The 23,970-nt window shown below is 40.0% G+C and overlaps 1 protein-coding gene across 6 annotated transcripts in view; it reads right to left on the bottom strand.

Moving 5' to 3' along the window:
- The window catches only part of apbb2b (amyloid beta (A4) precursor protein-binding, family B, member 2b), a 265,174-nt gene that overhangs the window by 131,702 nt on the left and 109,502 nt on the right, over positions 1–23,970 (bottom strand). For all 6 annotated transcript variants that reach the window (XM_059989082.1, XM_059989079.1, XM_059989083.1 and 3 more), the window contains 2 exons: positions 6,835–7,040; positions 3,693–3,752 (listed from right to left, as the gene is read on the bottom strand). In XM_059989082.1, coding sequence (XP_059845065.1) covers positions 3,693–3,752; positions 6,835–7,040 — 266 coding nt within the window. The remainder of the gene's footprint in view (positions 1–3,692; positions 3,753–6,834; positions 7,041–23,970) is intronic.

Below are 23,970 nucleotides of genomic sequence, written 5' to 3' on the forward strand. Positions count from 1 at the left end.
GCTCCATTTCAAGGCTCAACTTATCCCACCTCACAAGCCAAAAGCAGATGGTCAATCAAAGTTGGTTTTGTCTACTTTGCCCACATTCCCTGCCACAAGTCTTACTTTCTGTGAACTGAACTATTAAAAGCAGCTTACTTCAATATGAACATTACCAAGCAAAATTTATTCCTTTCCAATAGCAGTATTTTTGATCTCATCACTAGGAACCTCAGAGCAATTGGAATAAGACATTGCTGCAGAAAACCTGAAATTAATTTATCAAAACCTGAAAGTACAGCTCTTATGCAAACTGAATATATACAGATTTACTTTCATCATCAAGAGATGTTGTACAGTCTCGTGTATTGATCTTTTTAATTAATCAATGAATTTTAATTTTAGAATTGACTTTAAAGAAGCTCCAGAGGGACATACACACATTCAGTCTTTTCATACACCTGGGGTAACCAATAACTTGATTTCAAACATTTGCCATGTGACAGAGGCACACAAACATCTCCAAATTTTACATGACTTCAACTTGTAATTTTCCACCAGAAAATTTACTTGGGTGAATCAAAAGATACTAACTGAAATGCTTGCCCTTCACAGCATTGCAATTCAGAAATTTGTAAATTCAAAACATTAAGCCATGGGAGTTCAGAAATGCAGGTCTAACTCTGAGCTTACTTCGAGCGAGGTGTGCCTGATGACGTATTTATACATATAAATTCATGTATATGTATTCATGTACTTATACATATAAACCGCAATGAATTATTTAAACAAAGAATGGTTAATCAACCAATATATATAACATTACTGAAATAATAAATACACAACACTCCTACCTGCTTAGCTATAAACCAACTCAGTACAGAATGCATCTCAACTATATACACAGGATACTATACAATACAACTACTATATGCAGATATCCACTGCTTAGTAAAGTTTGAATTGTCCCATTCAGGTCTGAAGATTTAAATCGCTGTAGACACTTACTTGCTCTTGTGGGTTAACATCTTTCCTCACAAGGGGGTCACTCTGCTTGGCAGGTGAGACTTGTGGCTGTGAAACAATCTCATGTTCTGGGGCCTTCTCCATGGTGGTTGTAGGAGCTGACTGAGGCTGCAGGAAGTGGTTCTGACAGCTGTAGCCACCCGCTCTTCTTCTTCCCTTTTCTTCCTCTAGTTTATGCATCTTTATCTTGGGAAGGTGGATTTAGTTCACTGGCGTTAATCCTGTTGCTCCCTTGATGATCTGATCTCTCCTCTTGACTTCTTCATTCATAAAACCATCTTGTGAATTCCCTGTTTTTCTATCTCCATTGGATCCCTTCTTTTTCGCCTTTGTTCATCCAGCTGGGTTTTGGTCTTTGCATCTTTAACAAACAGCTTTTTGTCTCTCACTTAAAGTTCATGCGGTAACATTAATGCATGCAGGGTTCTTTCTACTCACAAAAACTGAATGCTTACATCTTTCCTGCAACTCCTTGAACTCCCTTCCAGCTTAAAACCAAGACACATTTTTCCAAATAACTGATTAAAAACATCAGAAGCTTTCTCAGATATGTTGCCGACAACAACTGTTGTAGTCAGACCTGCCTTCATCGCTTTCATGATTCCTCAGAGCAGCGCGGACCTTCGTTTGTCCAACATGCTGTCCATCCTGAGGCGGAGAGATTGTCACAAACACCTGCTTAACCTCCTGTTGGGCAACAGTTCCTGGCGTAGGATATGGAGACAGTTGTAGCATCAAAGGTACTTCTCTTATTTTGCTTTTAGTTGACTCTGTTGTAGGGGATGTGGCATACAAATGGTGGATGGGTTTCCAATCGAGTTGTTATTTGCCTCAGCCACTCATGTCCCCATGACGCTATCCTCCTGTTTCTACCACATACAAGCTCAATGTGGATTGCTGTAACTCATTACCACAAATGTCATTCCACAGGAGCTCTTTTCTCCAGTATAAGTTCTTAGTTGGATATCTGCAGGCTTCAGTTCAGTATCTTTGAAACGCCATTCAAACTCATTTTGTGGAATGACTGAAACAGCCGAACCAGTGTCTAATTTCATTTTAATTAATTTGTCATTCACTTCTGGCATAAGCCATATTGCTCGTCTATTGCTAGCTTCCACATTGTAAATCTCAAGGCTACACACTCCTGTGTCAATCTTTGTCATCAGATTTTCCCATCAACAGTGTGCAGATTAGCACTCTTCTTGAAATTACAACTTGACTTTTTATCTCATTCTTTGTGCAGTCCATTTATTTTTGTCTGCCTCTCTGCTCCTTGTATGCATCTTACTTTGTTGTTTTTTCTGCAAATTTTGTCCTTAAACCTGCATTTGTCTGGAGTATGTGAGCTCCTGCCACAACAATAACAGGATGCTGCAACTTCGTTCACACTCACTTTCATTCCTGACTGCAACTCAATTGCACCTTTGTCTGTGATTCCCATTGAAAGAACAATTCCCCTGCTCTTTTAAATGCAAGTGTGCTTCAGTTAGGAATTATTTTTCAATCCTTTCTTATAAGATACTACAAACTAAATGATCTCTCAGCGCATTATTAAGACCATTACCAATCTGGCAATGCTCAGACAATCTCTTCAATTCTGCCATGTAAGCTGAAATGGACTCCCCTTCTTTTTGATTCCACTTTTGAAACCTAAAGTGTTCTGCAATCAACAATGGCTTCAATTCCAAGTGTTCCTGCATTGCTTTCACAATATCAGAAAAACTCATTTCAGATGGCTTTGTTGGAGCAGTTTGAAGCAAACTGTATGCCTTTAAACACAATCCACTCAGAAGAATTGGCACTTGTTTCTCATTTGCTATTACATTTGCTTCAAAATATTGTTCAACTTTCTCAGCATATAAAATCCTGTTATCTGTTGTGTAATCAAACTCACCAATCTTTCAATGTAGCCAGTCATTTTTGCTTTATTTATGATTATTATCACCTGGTACTCACTCTTAGGAACCTGTGAATTCTTCCTTTTTCTGCCTTTTAAAAATGTTCGATCATGTCCACTCTTCTGAAGAACATGTGCTGCGCTGCTTTTAACCCGACTGCCTCTGCACGTGTTGGGCTACATTTTTTTTTACTCGTTGCATTTTTTTTTAAGTTCGAACATTTCATTGCTCTTCAACAGGTCAACCGCCATCTCTGGTTCATTTTAAAAACACCTCTTTGCCAATGTAATGCTTTGTAACTGCAGATTTTAAACGAATTCAAAAGAAGACACGGCAGTCTGGGAATACGGGTCTGACTTCAAGTTTACTTTAAGAGAGGCGCACCTGTATCACATGGTACCATGATAGCATATGCTGATTACGCATTTATTCCGCAAACAGAAGATTACTCAAATAGTACTGAAATACAAAATACACAACTGCCTTCATAGTTTGTTCTAAATGTGTAAATTAACTCCATGAACAAGTTAGAAACTGAAATGCTTCCATACTGTAAATTATTTTATAACTATGCACTTAGGTCCAGTAAACATTCAAGTCAGTAAATATTCAAAAGATTTCAAGCTTCACAAAAAATATTTTAGATTGGGTCAATACTTAAGTGCTGTATGAAATTATTTATGAGCCATAACCTATACACTAATTAATTTGGATGTTGAATGGCATCAAACATTAGTTGTTTCCTTTGTTTAAAAAGTTTTAAATATATATATTTAATAAAATACTTGCCTTCCAAATGTCACTATTAATCTTTCCACCATTCAGTACAGCAAAGTCAGTCCACGGTTTCTAGATAGACAATTAATTACAGAGGAAGACACACATCAACATGAAAACAGAAAACAGGAACAGTTAGCACACTGAAGCAGTTAGTAAGACAACTTCTAAATGCTGCAGTACAATTGCAACTAAAACTACTGGATTATTTTTTTTTAAAAAAAGGTTAGAGATTTACCATGATAACCAAATGAACCATATGTATGCAACAGAGATGACAACTACAACAAATAAAAAAGAAATGTACATTTCTGAAAGCCTTGGACATATAGCACTGAACACAATGAACAAGTCTCGAGTTAAAACTAAGTAACACAATTCCCAAATGACTCTCTTGCCTCTGCAGATGTTTTTTCACCTAAAGTCCATAAAGCAGATTGTTTTGTGCCCAAAATCTCTCTACCTCTTGTTCCCCCTTTAAGACTATGTTTAATCTTTCCCTTCCTTGACCATGCATTCAGTCTTCAGTCCTAAAATCATGTACGTCGCAGTGCAAACTTTTGTCTAATGACTTTTCTGTGAGGTACTTATGCAAATTTCTTCAAGATGTTAAAGTCAAATATATAAATGCAAGTTGTTATTGTCCTCAGTACAGATGGTTTTTGCTGATGGATCAGTAGACAAGTAATATAAGCACTACACATTTGTATCTAGATAAGATCAGATAGTAACTCTTTGGCAACTCAGGTATAATGTGGCATTTTGTCTATGGGGTGGAGAGCAATAAAATCCTTAATTGTTGCAATACTTCTTTCTCAGAGACCCACTCAGATGATTCCACTATACATTCGCAGACTGGGCAAGTGAGAAAAATGATGCAAAGTTTTGTGTACAGGGAAGGTACAAATTGATAATCAAACTTTAAATATTTTAAGAGAAATAATCATATGGACTCACTCTCTGCTGTGCTGTTCTTACCAGATTTGAATTTTTTGAGCGTACAAAAATGACATTGTTTTAAAAGCTAAGTGGAAGGAAGAGAGGTTTAGGATTATTTTTGTACTTGGATCAGACTATTTCACACAGTTTTGAAAGTAAAAGGCATAAGTACAAGATTAATAACAAGCAATTTAGAACAGAGGGCAGCTAAATCTTTTCCCATGTTACAAGCTTTGTAGGAGATAAAGGCATAATATATGTCAATATTCAGGCACAGAATAAGCAGACGTATGTGACTAGTGTAAGTAAATGTGACTCAAACCATCAGTTTACAGTGAGGTTAATAATTACATGAGCTGATAAAATGATGAGTATGTTAGATACATGAGACCAACAAAGCATCTGCAAGGAATGTTCCAAAGCTCTTTTGAGCACTACTTCTGTAATATTAAATGGGCAAAAAAATTCAATAGTGGCAGAAAACAACTATCAGGGTCCTGATTAATAAAATGTGATTGAACAAATATGAGAAAGTTCAAACAGCAGAATGAAAGAGGCTCATTCAAAAGTATACACGTAACAAAATTTTATCTTAATCTACTTGTTAATTTCAGGACATTCTTCAAAAAGATACACACTCTGGTTAAATAGCAAGCTGAAGTTCTGCAGCTTGGAAGAGAAACATTAGCAAGGATCCCTCTGTGGGTTGGACTTACAGAACTGTATGCTGTACTATGGAAGCTGGCAAAATGATGGAGGTCAGACAACAGAGAATCTGCCCACCTCTGCTGCCACTGGCCACAAATCCAGGAATAGAGCTCACTAGTACTGAATTATATGGCCAGATATGCTTCAAAAATAGCCCCCCTCCCGCATTGAACAGAGTCAGTGGTTCAACTGGAAACAATGAAAACGCAAATGATTCACTTATTCTTGCTTAATTCCAATTAATATTAAATGTTTATGCATTAAATGCATTTTAAGTAAGTTTACTTAAGTAACACATGACAGGCTGCCCTGTAAGGTTAGATTGCATTGAATCCAGGAAGATCTGGTTGGTTGACTGCACAGTTGGCTTGACGGTAGGGAGCCGAGAGTAATTGCAGAAGGTTGATTTTCAGACTGGAGGCTTCGGATGAGTGGTACGCCTCACGGATCAGAATCACGATCTAATATCACTGGTATATGTCGTGAAATTTGTTAACCGTGTAATTTGTCAATGCTAGGCTATTTGCTACTTCTTATCTATATCAATGATTTGAATGAGATTGCACAAGGCGTAGACAGTAAGTTTGCAGATGAGACTTAAATATGTGGTGCTGTAGACAGTGCAGAAAGTTATCAAAAATTACAGCGGGATCTTGATTAGCTGACTAAGTGAGCCGAAGAATAGCACTTGCAGTTTAATTCACACAAGTGTAAGATGGTGCATTTGGAAAGTCATTTCAAACTAGGACATTCATAGTAAATGGTCAAGTCCTGGACTGTGTTGTAGAACAGAGAAGTTAAATTTCAAATATGTGGTTCCCTTAAAGTGGCATCACAGGTGGATGGGTTGGTGAAGGCAGCTTTAGGTATGCTATCAATCAGGGCACTGAGTATAGAGTTGGGAGCTTATGTTGCAGTTGTACAGAACACCAGTGCGATTAAACTTGGAGTATTGTTTTCAGTTCTGGCCACCTTGCCATAGGGGATATGTCATTGAACTAGAAAAGGAGTAGAGACGATTAACAGGAATGTTGTCAGGACTCAAGGACTGAGTCATAGAAGTTTTCCTTTGGCAGGAAAGATACTGAGGGGTGCTCTTATGGAGGGGAATACACTCAAGCCTTTTACCCAGGATTGGGGAATGAAAAACTCGAGAGGTTTTAATGTGAGAGAGGAAAGATTTAATAGGAACATGACCTTTTTATACAGGGAGTGGTAAGTATGTGGTATCAGCTGCCAGAAACCGCTTAACTTTGTGATTCTGTGATTAATTCCAAGTGCACCATTTTTTCACATTTAAAATAATGTAATTCTTTCTTGCCATGTCTCTACTGTCCCCTCTAACTTCGTCCAGTCTCCCAAGGCCATGCCCTCTCTGTCCCTCCATGCTTCTTTAGTCTGACTAGCTGCCAGCCTCAGAGTTTACTGCTCTTACTCTGGCCTCCTGTGGATTTCTCATTCTTCACTTCATTTTCCAAAGATCTTAAAGCAGCAAAGACTACTTTACCTCATTTTCCGGAGTGGGAGAAGTGCTTACTGAATTCAGCGACCCTTTTCGAATGTCTGGGACCTCTGCTGATGTAGACACTGGTCGTTCCCATTGGGTAGTGCCAGTTGGTATATGCCAATAATAGATGCCAGCAACGTCAGTGATCTTCTTCCACCCTGGTGGGAGATCAGGGTCAGTCTGAAATGACTGATCACTCCATATGTCTGTTGAAAAGTGGAGTTGAGAGAACATTAATCAAATTGAAAACCTATTCTAAGTTAAATCATTGAAGATCATGATGACACTGCTGTTGAATTGAAGTCTATATCTTAGATGTTAATTAATAGACCCTTCCAGTTCTTAAAGAGAATTAAAAAAAACACTTCTCCTGAAATGGATATTGAGGTTGCTCTGAATCCAGGTTAGGCCCACTTTGAGTCCAAGGCATAACTAAGGGCCCCACAGCTCACAGAAAAGATAACACATTATATCAGAAAAGATCTGCATCCCACAAAATCAAATTAAAATTCTTTCATTTTCAGGATATACCACAGCAAACAACTGGAATTGTTTCAAAGGACCTCTGTGCTACTCATCCGGTTATCCTCACCAGAAACTGTACATGAACTCAAGTCAGGACGAAGCTCATCTGTGAATGAACCAAAAAAAAAGAAAGAAAACTCACAGACACTAGAAATCGGAACAAAAAAACCCCAGAAAATGCTGAGAATTTCCTGAAGGTCAGACAGTGTCAACAAAAGGGAAGGAGAGTTAACATTTCAGGTTGATAACCTTTCATCAGATGTCATACATTAAAATTACGAAGGAAAGAGGGAGGGGTGAAAAGAACAAAGAGAATTATCTTCATTGAGTGGAGACCAAGAGATGCTAAATCCCACATGTGATGGTGGTGCCAGCAGACAAACTGTGATGAAGATGTTTGAAACTCCTGCTGTTCTGTCTGAATGAGGTGTAAATAGGAGGTGAACAAGGATAGTGAATGATCAGCCATGATCTCAGAATGGCGGTGCAGACTCGAGGGGCCGAATGGTCTACTTCTGCACCTATTGTCTATTGTCTTAGAAATGTTCACTAGAACTAGGGGGTATAGCTTCAATATTTGGGGGAGTAGATTTAGCACGGAGATGAGGAGGAACTGTTTTCCCCAGAGAGTGGTGAGTTTGTGGAATTCTCAGTGGAGGCTACCTCAGTAAACATATTAAAGGCAAGGTTGGATAGATTTTTGCACAGTAGGGGAAGTAAGGGTTTTGGGGAAAAGGCAGGTAGGTGGAAATGAGTCCATGGCCAGATCAGCCATGATTTTATTGAATGGTGGAGCAGGCGCGACAGGCCAGATGGCTGACTCCTGCTCCTATTTCTTATGTTCTTATGAAATGTTGCAAGTAAGAGACATAGAATGCTTTTGCAAATCAAAAAGTGTTGAAAATATTTGTCAGCTCAGGCAGCATTTGTGGAGAAGATAACACAGAGTAAATGTTTCTGAAACAAACTACAAAGGTTGATAAGAATGAATTTACTGTATTCACCAAGTCATGAGAGCCGCAATGTTCTCAGTTTGGATTCCAGATGCTGTCCCTTGATTTATGTCAGTTTTTGCTGAAAAACTAAGGCTCAAAACAGAAGTCAGAGTCAAATGAAGAATTAGAGTGTCAAGCAACTGACTAAATGCCAGTGTTCTGCAAAGCTGTCACCCAATCAACATCTGGTTTCTCCAAAAGCAGGGGTCCACGCTGTGAACACTAAATGCAGTGCAATGTGATAGAAGAGCAAGTGAATTGCTGCTTCATCTGAACGAGTATTTGGATCTGGAATGTTAGGTAGGGAGGATCAAGGTGAAAGGACAGTTGCTGCATCCTTGACAACTGCATGGAAGGTGCAGTGAGCAGGGTCGTGTGTTTCAGAGGAAATAGAAGAACAATCCAAAGAGCCACAGAGGGCAACAGCCACCTTCAGAATGCTAAGAGGAAAAGGAAGAGAAACAAAAACAAACTGAACATGATAAATATTACAGTCTACCACCTGAAACTAGGCCAAGTGGGTGGAAGGAGAATCCAAGGGGAACCCTATCTTGTTCTGGGTGGGAAAGAGAGTAAGAGGTGTGTGGTGTGTGGGTGTGTGGTGTGTGTGGTGTGTGTGGTGTGTGTGGTGTGTGTGGTGTGTGTGTGTGTGTGTGTGTGTGTGTGTGTGTGTGTGTGTGTGTGTGTGTGTGTGTGTGTGTGTGTGTGTGTGTGTGTGTGTGTGTGGTTGCATGTGTGAGTGTAAGAGAGAGTGTGTGAGTGTGAGTGTGCAGGAGTGTGTGCGTGCGTGCGAGTGTGTGCATGTGAGAGTGTGTGTGTGTGAGTGTAAGAGAGTGTGTGAGTGTAAGAGAGAGTGTGTGTGTGTGTGTGTGACTGTGTGAGAATTCACACACGTGTGAGAGTGTGTGTGAGAGAGTGTGAGAGTGTGTGTGTGAGAGAGAGTGTGAGTGTGAGTGAGTGAGTGCATGCATGCGTGTGTTTTTTTATGGTGGGGTGATGTGGTGGAACAAATGAGAGAAAGTTGAAAGTAAAGTCCTGTATTGCCCAGAGACAGATTATAGCCTTCAGTATTCAATACGGAATACAACAAATGCAGATAGCCATTTTTTTCAATTCATACCTGAATAGCACAGCTCTGATGAAAGCAAAAAAGAACTGCTGCAGTCTCAAGCCAAAATATTTACAATTTCTCCCCTTCCTCAGATGTTTTCTGAGCCACTGAATTCTTGCAGGAGTTTCCCTGAGGGTCAAGATTCCAGTAACTGCTCTTTCTTGTGTTTTGATGAAAGCTTATTTAACTTAAATAAAAAGTGTCTTTGTCTGTCTCCACAGATGCTGCCTGCCCCTGTTAAGTATTCCTAGCAAACTTCTCTATTTTTGGATTCAAGCAATTGCAGTGTTTTGTATCTCACAGTTCAAGGACTTTCCTTCCTCCCTTTCTCTTCTGCATTCCTTCTAATTGCACTCCTCAGATATTTCAGCTGAGATAACAAGCCTTCATTATCTCTGGACCCCATACTTCACATCATTCAGCCTCACGTGTTCTCCAAATTATAGCAGACACCTGCTTTCTTTCCACCGCTTCTCTTCAACATGAACTTTCCCTTCAGCTTAAAACAAGTTTGAGGAAAAACTAGAAATTAAACATCAGAAGATCAGTCACTTGAATTTTAGCTCAGTTTTCCTTTTGAGAAAGGTTAAGCATAAACAACTCTGTATGTATTTTAAGCTAACTTGTGAAAATCTCATGATTAAAATGTCAGAAGTCTGGACAACTGGACCCACACAAGCAAAATTCCCAAAACAAAGGTTTAGCAAGGTCAAGAAAGTGTAAGATGCCAGGAACTTTAGAGAATGGGTTATAGGACTGGAAAATCTGGAGGGGGTGCAGGTCAGTAAATCTGAAAATGGAAAAGATACAGGGCTTACTTTCTCAAAGACCTGCTCTAAACAAACTAAATTTACTTTTCATTCCGCAACTTGTATTCTATTGTTTTTTTCATTTAAAGTTCCAAGTAAATTTATTATCAAATGACACACAGATCACCAAAGATTACTCTGAAACTTATGTTCTTGCATGTATTCACAGTAATATGTAGTACAATATAATCAATGGAAAAACTACACACAACTGACAAATAGTGCAAATATAAAAAGAAACTAATAATACATAAACAAACAGATAACTAACACTGAGAACATGAGTTATTGAGTCCTTGAAAGTGATTCCAGAGTTTGTGTTCATTGACCAGTTCAGCACTTCATGCTGTGATAAGTGAAGATGTCCATATTGGTTCAGGAGCCTGATGAACGAAGTGTAGTTACTGTTCCTGAACCTGGTGGTATGGGACCCAAGATCCTCTACCTCCTCCTGATGGTAGCAGTGAGAAGAGAACGTGGCAAGGATGGGGTGTGTCCTTGACGACAGATGCTGCTTTCTTGTGGCAGTGCTCTTTGCAGAAGTTCTCAATAGTGGATAGGGTTTTTCCAGTGATGAAGTCGGCTGTGCCAAACAGTTTTTGTAGGCTTTTCAATTCTTGGCCTCTGATGTTTCCATACCATACCGTGTTGCAACCAGTCAGGATACTCTCTACTGGCAGAATCTTAAATGACATGCTGAATCTGCAGAAGAGGCACTGTCGTGATAAATGACATTTATATTCTGGACAGATCCTCAGATATAACACCAGGAATTTGAAGTTACTGACCCTCTCCACTTCTGATTCCCTAATGAGCACCGGGACACAAACCCCCAATTTCTTCCCCCTACACTCAATAATGAGTTCTTTGATCTTGCTGACGTTGAGTGGGAGGTTGTATGTGCCTCCACAATCTCCCTCCTATTTGAAGATTCATCACTACGTTTGACTCGGCCGAAAGAAGTGGAGCATGGAGCTGTACCGTTGTACCTCAGTGCCGTTGTGTAAAATGAGCAGAGCAGGAGGCTAAGCACACAGACTGAGGTGCACCTCGATTGTGCTGATGGCAATTGTGGAGATGTTACCAAACTGCACTGACATTCAAGCAAACACTTGTTTGCATGTAATATTTTAAAATACAACCATAGTTCACTTTAATGCTGGAGGATCTCAGCAGGCCAGGCAGCGTCTACGGGGAAGAGTTAACAGTCAACATTTCAGGCCGAGATCTTTCTTCAGGACTGGAAAGGAAGGGGAGAAGTCAGGGTGAGAAGATGGGAAGAAGTACAAGATGGCAGGTAATAAGCAAAACTGGGAGAGGAGGAGGGTTGAAGTAAAGAGCTGGGAAGTTGATTGGTGAACGAGATAAAGGGCTAGAGGAAGGGGAATCTGATAGGAGAGGATACAAGACTTTTGGAATTGGGAGGAACACCAGAGGGAGGTAATGAGCAGGACAGGATATAGGTGAGAGTGAAATAGGAATGGGGAAATGTGAAGAAGGAGGAAGTTCGAGACATCGATGCTCATGCCGTCAGGTTGGAGGCCACCCAGACAGAATACAAGGTGTTGCTCCCCCAACCTGAATGTGGCCTCATCGTGACAGTAGATAAGGCCATGGATTGACATATTGAAATAGGAATGGAAGTGGAATTAAAAGGCCCTTGAATGGTAGTAATTACCTTCCCCCCCCCCCCACCAATCCCCATTTCTGATTCCTTCTCTCACCTCATCTCCTTACCTGCCGATAACCTCCCTCTGGTGCTCTTTCCCCCTTTCCTTTCTTCTATGGTCTTCGCCCCCACCAGCTCTTCACCAAGCGACTTTCCAACTCTTTACTTCAGCCCTCCCCCTCTCACCAGCCTCCTTGTACCTCTTCCTCCCCTCTCCCCACTTCTTATTCTGACTTCTCCCCTTCCTTTTCAATCATGAAGAAGAATCTCGACCTGAAACATTGACTGTACTCTTTTCCATAGATGCTGCCTGGCCTGCTGAGTTCCTCCAGCATTTTTTGTGTGGCATTGGATCTCGAGGATCTGTAGATTTTCTCGTGTTTATAGTCATTTGAATTATGTTTCGAGTAAGGTTGCTACTTTTCAGCTGAGCCATATTTTTTGGCCAATAAAGTTGAACACAATTATTTTTCTAATGAGTTTTGGCAAAAATTCATGAATTTGAAATTACTTCTCTCTTTCTTTCTCTCTCTCCCTCCACTTGTTCAATCTGCTCTGTTGTTCCAAATTGTTCTAATTTATTATTCAGACCATGGATCCAACTTACTAAGGTAGCACAGTCTGCTAACAAGAGGCCAAATATGACTACTATAAACATACTTGTGAGAAAACGTGTCAATTGGAGCATAGCAGTGCATAACCCAATCCTTATTTGTGAGATCTTCATGCTGCATATGGGAGTCAGGAGAAAGCACAATGTTGGTGACTCCTCCGCACAGGCCAGCAGTGCGCTAAAGTTCAGCTCAGCTATCAGCACATTGCTAGCTTGAGTGAGAAACCAAATTTGTCCACAACAGCATAGACTGTCAGATGGGAATAAGTTGTGGCTCCTGAAGACTACATAATGCCAAAGGTATTTTGTGATCCAGAGATTATACGCTGCTATCTCTTCATCTTATAAAGTAAAAAGAATCAAACTAGCATTTTACAATCAGTGGCAAACAAAATTCTTGTTGATGACCTGCAATAAGAGCCAGCTGCCACCCCAATACTAACCACTTCAAAAATATCTAGTGATCTCTAGAACAAGAACGTGCTCGTTTTCTCTGCTCTCAGGCACCAAACCACACGGAGCTCTGCACTTCCCAGATGTGATGTCCTCAAAGTGGCTCTGCCGCTAACCACATTAAAAACCACTGCAGACAAGAAACCAGAAAGCAATTGTCCAGTTTTTAAAATTTTACACAGTGCTATTTGGAGATTTGAACAACATATAGGCTGAAATGTCAAATACTTCTAAATTATAAATCTCAAATTTATATTAATATCAACTTATATTCACTTTGTTTCAAAATAAGCTTTTTAGGGTTGGATGGTTTGCTAAATGGCAATTTGGTTTAGTGCACCATTAAAAATGTAGTTGTCTGTGCATCTCCGCAGAATTATCATAGTGCTCAGGGACAATTTCTCTTCTTCTTTACGATAGGACAGCCACACTTGTATCAATTCTAACCCAGCCCAGCCTCAGCGGCAGATTGTACTGCCTGAGGACAGGGAAACCTGCAAATGATGGCAAGATACAGCCATCCGAGACTCAATGAGGAATGCACCAGCATGACAGAGATGTCCATCTAGAGGAGCAAATGAACCAAACAACAGCTACAATCCCAGCTCTTCTCTGCTGACACATTGCCTCAGCATTACTTTACTCCTGTGGCAGCTAGAAAGTGCACGAACTGGGTGATTTTTTTCACACAACATTAAGCCTACACTTAGAAAAGGTATTTCACTGCTGGTAAATACCTTTGGAACTTCTGCAGCTTGTAAAATTAATGAAAAAAACATTACTTCCTTCACCTTTGCAAAGATATCAACATTCTGACCAAAGCTATTCAGATTTTAATTTATTCCGCATTTTCAACACGAGTATTTTTCCAGCTGGTGTCGATAAAACGCATTTCAGTTACGTGATCTGGCTGGCTGCCAGAGGAATTTCTTGATATATTTGGTTAAAAAATGTATTAAAAGTCACTTTTCATTTCCTCTCCAGCATTTAAAAATGTAAAAATGTACATTATATGAAAATGTAGCTTCTAACGGGTTGCATTAAATTACAAACACTTATAAAAATTTCTGCAAGCTTTTAAAAATCTCCAGGGACATGAGGGGTTACAGCAGCTTTTCACTGGATGTCAACATATGGTTCAATTTTATGTGCTCTAAGGAGACTGAAAACATTCAGAATATGTTTTCCTATCCTTACTATGGCACTGTTTGCAATAGGCTGCATGCTTGGAGGCCAAAGACAGATATGGGACAGAAAAAGGCCCTCTGGCCCACTGAACGCATGCTGATCATTTGTGGGCCGAAGGGCCTGTATTGTAATGTAGGTTTTCTATGTTTCTATGTCCAAAGCCTCGCTCATCAGTTCATCATATTAGCGAGCATGAAGCACAGCAGCCGGGGCAGTCTTCATAGCCTCAGCGCCAAGGAGATGACCATCTCAGAGAGCAAGTGAAATCGCTCTCGTCCCAACTGACACCCTGACCTTTCAGTCTATCTGGGCTATCGTTTAAATTGACCCAACAAGGTAACAGTGAAAGGCTCCGGCACCCTGGAGAGAGGAATGAAATTGTGGAGATCGACTGAAATCGACTCGCGCCTCTGATCTCGGGAGCATTTAAATTCTCCAAACAGCATATAGTACCTTTCACTAAGAGCCAGGCACCGCTGCTTTGAAAGGCTCCTGGCCTAGACCACGCTGCCCAGCGACTCGCTCCGGGCCCAGATCTCATTGCCCAGTCTGAAGCCACTCTCAAGGTTTTCAAATCCGCTTGGCACCCAGAGTGATCCAACGTTGCACCTGGAGAGTTATACGGGCAGTGAATCTGCTCTGCTCAGGCCCCAACTTCTTACAGTGCCCAGAGAGATCCAGTCTCGTTCCTGGGCAAGCTGTATGGGCATCAGAACTCCATCTGCAATGATTCTGCAACATAGCATCTTGACTCATTCCCTAAACATGCCTCGCCTTTGCTCACTGTTTGCGGCGAAAATTTAACACAATTTACCTCAGGAAGCAATTTTTAGTGATGTTTTTTCGTCAGATTTTTTAGCTTTCTGACTAGAAGGCTGTTGCAGACGTTTGATAGTGCCACCTTAACTGGAAGATGTAGGAAGTTAACTGTAATTTGCAGTGACTAAAGAGGGTAGTTTGTTAGTTTAATTTATTGCTCGATTCCTTTCTGTTTTGCTGTTGGATATTTTTAATCTTTAAAGGTGGTTAACTGCTTAGCTAAAAGTATAGTATAAAGATACAGGAAATATACTCGGATTTATTGACAGAGCAATCAGATAAACCAGAAATTCAGAATATTAAAGGATGATTCTAGAACACAGAAAACCTACAGCATAATACAAGCCCTTCAACCCATGATGCTGTGCCAAACACATACTTACTTTAGAAATTATCTAGGGTAACCCATAGCCCTCTATTTTTCTAAGCTCCATGTACCTATCCAGGACTCTCTTAAAAGACCCTATCATATCCGCCCTCACCACCGTCGCCAGCAGCCCATTCCACGCACTCACCACCCTCTGGGTAAAAAAAATTACCCGACATCTCCTCTGTACCTACTCCCCAGCACCTTAAAGCTGTGTCCTCTTGTGTCAACCATTTCAGCCCTGGGAAAAAGCCTCTGACTATCCACATGATCAATGTCTCTCATCATCTTATACATCTCTATCAGGTCATCTCTCATCCTCCGTCGCTCCAAGGAGAAAAGGCCGAGTTCACTCAACCTATTCTCATAAGGCATGCTCCCCAATTCAGGAAACATCCTTGTAAATCTCATCTGCACCCCTTCTATAGTTTCCACATCCTTCCTATAGTGAGGTGACCAGAACTGAGCACAGTACTCCAAGTGAGGTCTGACCAGGGTCCTATATAGCTGCAACATTACCTCTCAGCTCTTAAACTCAATCCCACAATTGATGAAGGCCAATGCACCTTATGCTTTCTTAACCACAGAGTTAACCTGCGTAGTTGCTTTGAGCCTACTCCAGGTGGCTGCCGGGTTTGAACCTGAGGACTCAATCTTGGCTCGGAATGCTGTTGTCCGCTTCAGTTATTATTTGCATGATTTGTATTTTTTTCTTTCTCTTGCACATCAGGTGTTGGCCTTTTCTCTTTTTTTCTTTAGTTGGGTTCTTTCATGTTTCTTGCTTTGTGGCTACTGTGGGCAAGCAAATCTCAAGGTTGTATAATTAATACATTCTTTGATAAATTAATCTTGAAACTTTGAATCTTGACATTGCTATAACATCAGTTCTTGTATTTTCTCCTTTGTCTACCATTCTGTTCTTGACATCCCACTGGGGTTGCTAATGCCTGTTTAGAAACAGTTTATTGTAACTGATGATTATTTCCAGTTACTCAGGAGACGTTGCTTGGTATTTCAACCTCTGAAAGCCATTCTACAAAATTTTAAATACTTATTCAAATAAGTTATACAATTACAATAGCTAAATGCAAAAATACTATATTTTATCTGTAAAGAATTCCCTTGCACTGAATTCTTCTTGAAAAAATCTTTCTACTTTTTTAACTATATGTGGTACATTTTGAGTTGAGTTGGTGCTGCCAACAAGTCAATACTAATAGAAAATAGAAAGGTGGATAGGAAGCAGGTTGGCCACAACGTAAGTAGTGCATTCTATGGCTGTCCCATCATTTCACTGTGCTACAGACAGCATCTTGGTAAATAGAATCCTAAAGTCACAAAAAATGTACAAAGAACAGCCCAACAGAAACAGGCCCTTCAGCCCATCTAGTCCATGCCAAACCATTTAAACTGCCTACTCCTGTCAACCTGCACCGGGACATTAGCCCTTCATACCCCTACCATCCATGTACCTATTCAAAATCTGTTACTTAACCTAACTTGATTTCTCTTTCCTCAAAGTTCAAAGTAAATTTATTATCCAGGTATGTACATGTCACAATATACATTTTCTTGCAGGCATTCACTGTAAGACAAAGACACGTAATAGATTCAATGAAAAACTGAAACGTCTTAATTCTGAAGCATCTTTGTCACAAAACACATCTTCCCAGAGCTGCTGCTCATCTGGCTGAGTTCTCCCAGCATTTGTTTCTGTTTCAGATTCTACCATCTACAGATTTTGTTTTCCTTTTCTTGGCCACATCATCCACTTTTTTTTCCATCTGCCCTGCTTCAATTCAGCCTCCAATTATGCAGCCCTGCCCTATAAACATATTTCTTTAAATTAGCTATCAACCCTGAGATAACAATCAACTGAATAGACAACTTCTTCAATAAACCATGATCAAAAAAGTCTTGGCTACTGAAGAAACAAAGAACAAGCTTTTCATTCACAGTGTTAATTCAAAGCACTTAAGTCTTAAAAGTACAAAAGTGAAGTCAAATGGGCTGAGAGGAGATGTTTATATAATCCTCTTCACAGAACAGTAATCAGTTACATCAACCAAAGATTTCTGAGAAATTTGTTTTTTTATATTTCATTTCCAACTATGATAACTCAGGAGAATATTCGAGTACAAAATCATGGTATAATTTATTAAGGCCAGTGAAGTCGGTCCAGGAGTCTTTAGTTTGCAGGGCAATAATTACTCCTAAACCTGGTGGAGTGGGACCCAGACTCTTGCACCTCCTACCCAATGGTAGTATTGAAAAAAGAGGGAGATGGGTCAAATGCAGACAGACGGGATGGGCCCAAGTGGGGGTTTTGGATGACGCAGAGAAGTCATCTGAACACAGGTTCCTTTTCGGTTCCCGGGCCTCAAGGCTTTAATCAGCGCTTTGAACTTTGAAAAATGTGCTGAAGCAGACATTCTTCTTAGCTCTGACATGGAAAACAATTAGCAGGAAGAGGGAAGAGGGGAAAAAACATTCCAATGCTTACTCGAAGAAATGCAGCATCCTCACTAACTCCTGGGAACCTCGAGGATAGGTATCATGAGCATGGCGGCTCTGCAGAAACAAAGGAAGGAGCAAGCAAGCTCAAACTATCCATCTGCATGTCCCCTTGGCACCATGACAATGGAAGAATCTGTGGCTTCCACACCGGCTCATCTGCTGTCAGGGTCCATAAACTAGAGTGAAATTAGTAAGACATGGTCAATTCCACGAAACTGCTTAAGAAAATAAAAGTTGCCGAAAAGGACTTGTGTCTGAAATTGGCAGCAATCTAATTTAGACCATATTGAAGTTCAGGAAGCAGACAGCTTCCCACATAATACTATAGGTGAACCCCAATTAAACAACAGAATGTTAGAGGAGATGATCCATTCAGAAGACCATTGAATGAATGACACTTGTAATAGAACGCAAGAGAACTAACGTGAAGATTCACATGGGCAGCAGGTCAAGTTTGCATGAAAGTAAGCAAGTACAATAAGAAGTTGTTCAACCTGCAAACATATTGGTTAAAATGCCAAAAATCAAGAGAAATCCAGAGTTAAGCATATATGATCAAGGAGAAATTGTGCATACAAGTCAAGGAACAAGAGCACCTGTAGTCAACGTGACTCACAGACAGAGTCTAAATTAGTGACTCAGAGTGCAAGCCCCTGAGATTCTACGGACCAGCTGTGACTTTTGACTTTGTTAAGCAACAAACTCAATAAAGCTCTTCTGTTAATATTTGATACATCTACCCATAGTGGTTTGCTGTGGTCACTAATGAGTTTCTTGAATTTGTTTAAATTAAATCTTGGAAGTGGGGTGAAAATAAGAATTGTTGAAACTTAAGTGAATGGCCTACATTTTTTAAATCATCTGTTAATAGGATTTTTGTGCTGCATGTGATATATGTACCTTGGTCACAGAGGAACATTGCTTCATTTTGCTGTATTCATGTGCACAGTTCAATGACAATAAGCATGAACATCAACAATGTCTCAAATGAAAGAACAAAACTTCATCTGAAAAGTAAGACACAAAGGACAGCAGATGCTGGAACCTGGAGCAAATAGCAACAAGCTGCTTGAGGAACTCAGCAAGCCAAGCAGAATCAGGACTGGGTGAGTGGAGGGGAAGATGGTCAGTAGGAGGAGGCGAGATGGAGGGTGAAGCATGGGGTGATAGGTGACCGGTGGAACACAGGAGGTGGGGATATACCGGTGGATGGGGCTAGGTGGGAGTGGGGAGGGGCGTGATAAGAGGCTGGTAGCTGATGAGTGGAAAGGAGTAGGATCAAAAGCAATGGACCATGAAACCATGTGGGGGAGGGGAGGGGGAAGGTAGAGACAAAAGATTGAAATTGGCATGGGGAGGAATAGAGCCAAGTAGTGACGGGCTACGGAGATTTTCTCATTTCAGATAACCCATTCTCTATATTGTTCTCCCACTCCACTGATTCACCAAGGTTCTTTCTCCCTTTGTTCACCTTTCCTATTTTCATCTGCCCACAATCCACACAAATATCCATCTGGGTTTCTTCTCCTCGGGCCTACATCTATATCCCGTCCCCTATCAGATTTCATCTGCCCAGCAACCTTCCCTTATCTGGTTTTACTTATCCCCTTCCACCTCCTCTGCCACCACCTATCTCCATCTGACCATCATCCAGTTCCATCCAAGCACCCCCTCACTCCGTTCTACTGAGCTGCCTTTTCTCCACAATCTCCGTCCTGAAATGACCGAGACCGGTCTCGGACCGAAACATCGACATTGCTTCTTCCTATAGATGCTACCTGACCTGCTGCGTTCCACCAGCATTTTGTGTGCGTTGGTTATATAAAAGAGGAATTTATTTTAATTGGAGGTGAAATAAAAGTACACAATTATGTAATTCTTTCCTCATGTAAGCTGTAGGGCATCGACCTTTCACCTTCCCCCCAACTCTAAATTAAGGCATGCACATAACACCTTTGTTAATATTTCTCTGCTGTATATTTGACAGCAACTATTGATCAGATTGAAATTATTTGGTCTCTCAAATCTGTCGTCCAAGAGGTACATTCTTATCATGGTACATGAGCTAAATATCTACTTGGCAAATATATTACATGAAAATTGAATATTAATCACAAAGCAAATTTATATTTCAGCTTTTTAAATTGAAATATAGAAATTTCTAAAATTAAGCACTAAATCAAGAAATACTGAAAGAAAGAGATTATTCTAGTTGTCTATTTCTCTGCTCATAACATGTAAATTAGTTTATTTTTTTGTCCTGTCAGTTATAAAATTGGTATCAGATGAATCAGGTGAATGAACTGTACTAAGATTAACAAACTGGGTGGGAATATTATGCATTATAAGTGTTCAATTATGGTGCATGCACAAATTGAATCACTAGAGTCCAATCAAACCTCTGCCTTAGCAATTAAAAGAATAGATGTTCGAGCAAAATGCCACGTAGTCATCAATGTTACACAACGAGATTTTTCCATTCTTAGCAGCTGACTCATTAACATTTGATTTTCAAACCATCACTCAAGAATACTTAATGCTAGATCTTCATTAATGACTACAGTCAAAATAAAGAGCACCTTTATCTTCACTTCAACAACATTTTTTGTGTGAAGCAATTAAAAACAGCAAAATAGACCAACACACACAAAATGCTGGAGGAACACAGCAGGTCAGGTAGCATCTATGGAAAAATGTACAGTTGACTTTTCAGGCCAAAACTCTTCGGGAGGACAACAAACCCTTCTGAGTCCTGCCAAAGGATTTCAGCCCAAAATGTCAACTGTACGTTTCTCCCCCCTCCATAGATGCTGCCTGACCTGCTGAGTGCTTCCAGCATTTTGTGTGTGTTGCTCGGATTTCCAGCATCTGCAGGTTTTCTCTTGTTTTAGACCAACACACTTCTTAGGAGTAATTACTAGACTAAATCTGACACCAAGCCACAGACTGTACTTGGATGGATGACCAAACATTTGGTCAAATAGGTAGGTTTCAAGAAACAATTTAAAGGAGGAAAGAGCAGCCCCAGGCAGAGAGATTTCAGGTTGGAAATCTGGAAGTTAGAGATATGGAAAAAGATGGCACACCACAACAGGTGAAACCTAATCCAAAAATGAGCCAAAAAATCCATCCAGGTTGGGGTTTTAAGGGTTATACAAATGAAAGAGATTCCAGTGTTATGAAGGAATTAGGCCATTTACAATCATATGACCATTCAATGAAACACTTTTCGTGCAAAAATAATGCAATCGATTAAGGACAGGCGGAACAGAGCAACACTGATGGGCTTACCAAGTACAGTTATGATTTCCTTATATTACAAATATTCTGTCACATTGAGAGTGACACAGAGCTTGACTGCTGTTGCATGTTTGTATTTGCTACCAGCTAGTCCTTGAAAGCTGTGTTAGGGATACGGGTTAGTTATATGGGGAAATTCATGGGGTAGGAGTGATAAAGCTCAAAAATAACATTTGTTTTTGGGACAGCAACTCCGAAAATTCTTCATCCCCAACATCCATTCAACAAATTCTACATGACCACATGCAGTAGATTAAGCAACACACACTCCAGACTAAATTCTTCACCAGTATTTTTGACAGCAAAGCACCAAATCCAATTACATAGCCAAATGTACTTATTGCAGACTAATGTCTAACTGTTATTTAAGACTAAGAATTAAATTGATGTCTTTAGTTATGGAGGACAGTAATCCCAAATTATTGTTTTACTGGTAGCAGAGGGTTATTGCCTTTTAATCAAATTTTGTTAAATTGGACTTTTGAACAACTTATCAATTCCAACACATTGCAAATGACACAATGCATAAAAGTCCGGTGGAGGATTTGTGTGAGGATAGGCTGGTACAAAATTTGACTGCAGGCAAGACCAAATACATCATGTGCAGCAGAGCTGGCTTGTGTGGTTAACAACCTTTCCTCTGCTGACTCCAACACTGCAGAGAAGGCAAAAGGAAAATGGTAAGTAAATTGCATTGTGGGTGTACAAGAATGGTGGGCAGATGATCCTAAAGTCATGATGGTGCGGCGGGGAGAACTAACGGAGCAAACGGGGTAATCAGGCTGGTATACAATGCTGGGTGCCTGAAGATAATGCCAAAGACAAAGAATTTTAAACCCTAGACACCCGGGTTTTGGACCAGTTCAGGCAGATATTCATCATTGTAGCAAAACCAAAGTCCTGTGTGTTTTGTGAGGGCCTGATGATGCATAAGGAACCCCTGCTCACCACCGCATACACATGTAACTGAGTCTCCAAGGTGGAAGCCAAGCTCGAGATGTGAGCCAGTCGACGTCTCCATTCACAGGCTCTGAGGACTCAGAAGCTACTTTGCAGCATTTGTTATTTCAATGAACAGGTTGCATTCTGTACACAAATATCTCACTACGTATTTTGCACGCATGGTTCCCGGACTCAGCATGTTTCATTGGAATACAAACTGCCTTAAGTAACCTCCAAAAATAATAAAACTGAACAATAAACTGAAGTACACAAAGGTGCAGCTGTTAATATGGGTGCATTACCTACAATTTACAGTCCGAACATAGGCCATTTGGCCCACTCAGTCTAGATGATGTGCTAAATGATCCAATTTTGGGCTATGCTCCAAATAAATAATAGAAATGTAGGTGATTACTACACAAGGACATGGCAGACTGGCATATTCAGGAGCAACGTTATATTAATTCCACAGCAGTAGTGAATTCTGCTAGACTATTAAAGTTTACCTAAATGAGGCATGAATACACCACTGTAATTTCTGTTACTAGCTACAAGTCAAACTCCCGTATCTGCAAAAAGAAATCTCGAGTTATCTATTTAAAATCAGGAAATTAATTTCTGTTCACCTTAAAGGACACAGAGCACAATTAATGAAAAGTTAATGAAACAGCTTGTAAACAAAGAATTTAAGTACAAATAAAACTTTCAAGTGTGTTTTATTGGAGTAATTAAACAATGACCGTATTCTAATTTTAAGTACAAAATGAACAAAAATATTGAGCTGCACTGGAGATAATGCAATTATTGTTCCCCTTACTTGCGTGATAAATACAGCTCATTGGCACATTTCATACATCAAAAATTGAAAAACTGTAAAATCACTTGCAGAAGACAGTTTTACAACTTGAGTCCTTGCAACCTTAATCCTTAGTCACGGATGATTGGTAAAATTCCAAAACCTCTCCTACACTTATTACTGCTGCATTGGCATAGGCAAGGCCTAGTTTTTGAATAATTAAACTCCAAATCATTCCACATGCAGAACAAAATGTCTGAAGTTTTACCTACCCTCATAATTCACGATAATGATAGCCAGCATATAATCTTTCCCCAGCATCATTACGAGAACATTAATAAATTCCCCCACTTGAAGTATATCTAATACAAGAAAACCCCATGAATTGTCTAATGGTTGGTCAAGAGCATTCAGAAAGTGAACTTCCGGGTTGTATCTGGAGAAACACATTCATTCCTAATAAGATTACATAGAGAATGATCATTTGGTGCATTCTGCCTTTCTCCGCTCAGCACGTTTTGTTACTATGACAACCAAGAGGATTGTCTCTGCAGTCCTTCAGCAAAACAATCACATGACTGATGAAATACAGCTTTGCAAGATTTCTGTTTATTGATCAACCAAAATAGTTGGTTCACAGATTGCAAACGTTAAACCTCAAAAGGGAAAAAGGTTCTAGTCCAGTATACTGGTGGAAAATATTAAAAGGAGGTCAGAAGTTAGGGCTTTCTCATTGCATAGCTGCATTAGAGTACCAGAACAGCACTTGCAGAGAAAAAATAAATTCTTCACTTCCAGGTGGACACCTTCAGATGTCCTTGGCAAACACCGAGAAACTGCACAAAGCATTGGAAAACATAATACAACAACCCAAGTAACAAGCTGAAAACAATACTCTACAATCTGCACAGAAAAGACAAAATGGTATGCAATTCTGAAGTATACTGCACATTTCACTCTGGCTCCATCATAGAACTCTATCCCTTCCTGAAAAACTCTCACTGTCTACCACATTTAATCCAGCTGTTAGGC

The sequence above is a fragment of the Hypanus sabinus genome, chromosome 14, assembly GCF_030144855.1.
Source record: "Hypanus sabinus isolate sHypSab1 chromosome 14, sHypSab1.hap1, whole genome shotgun sequence".
In the NCBI taxonomy this organism is placed as follows: Eukaryota; Metazoa; Chordata; class Chondrichthyes; order Myliobatiformes; family Dasyatidae; genus Hypanus; species Hypanus sabinus.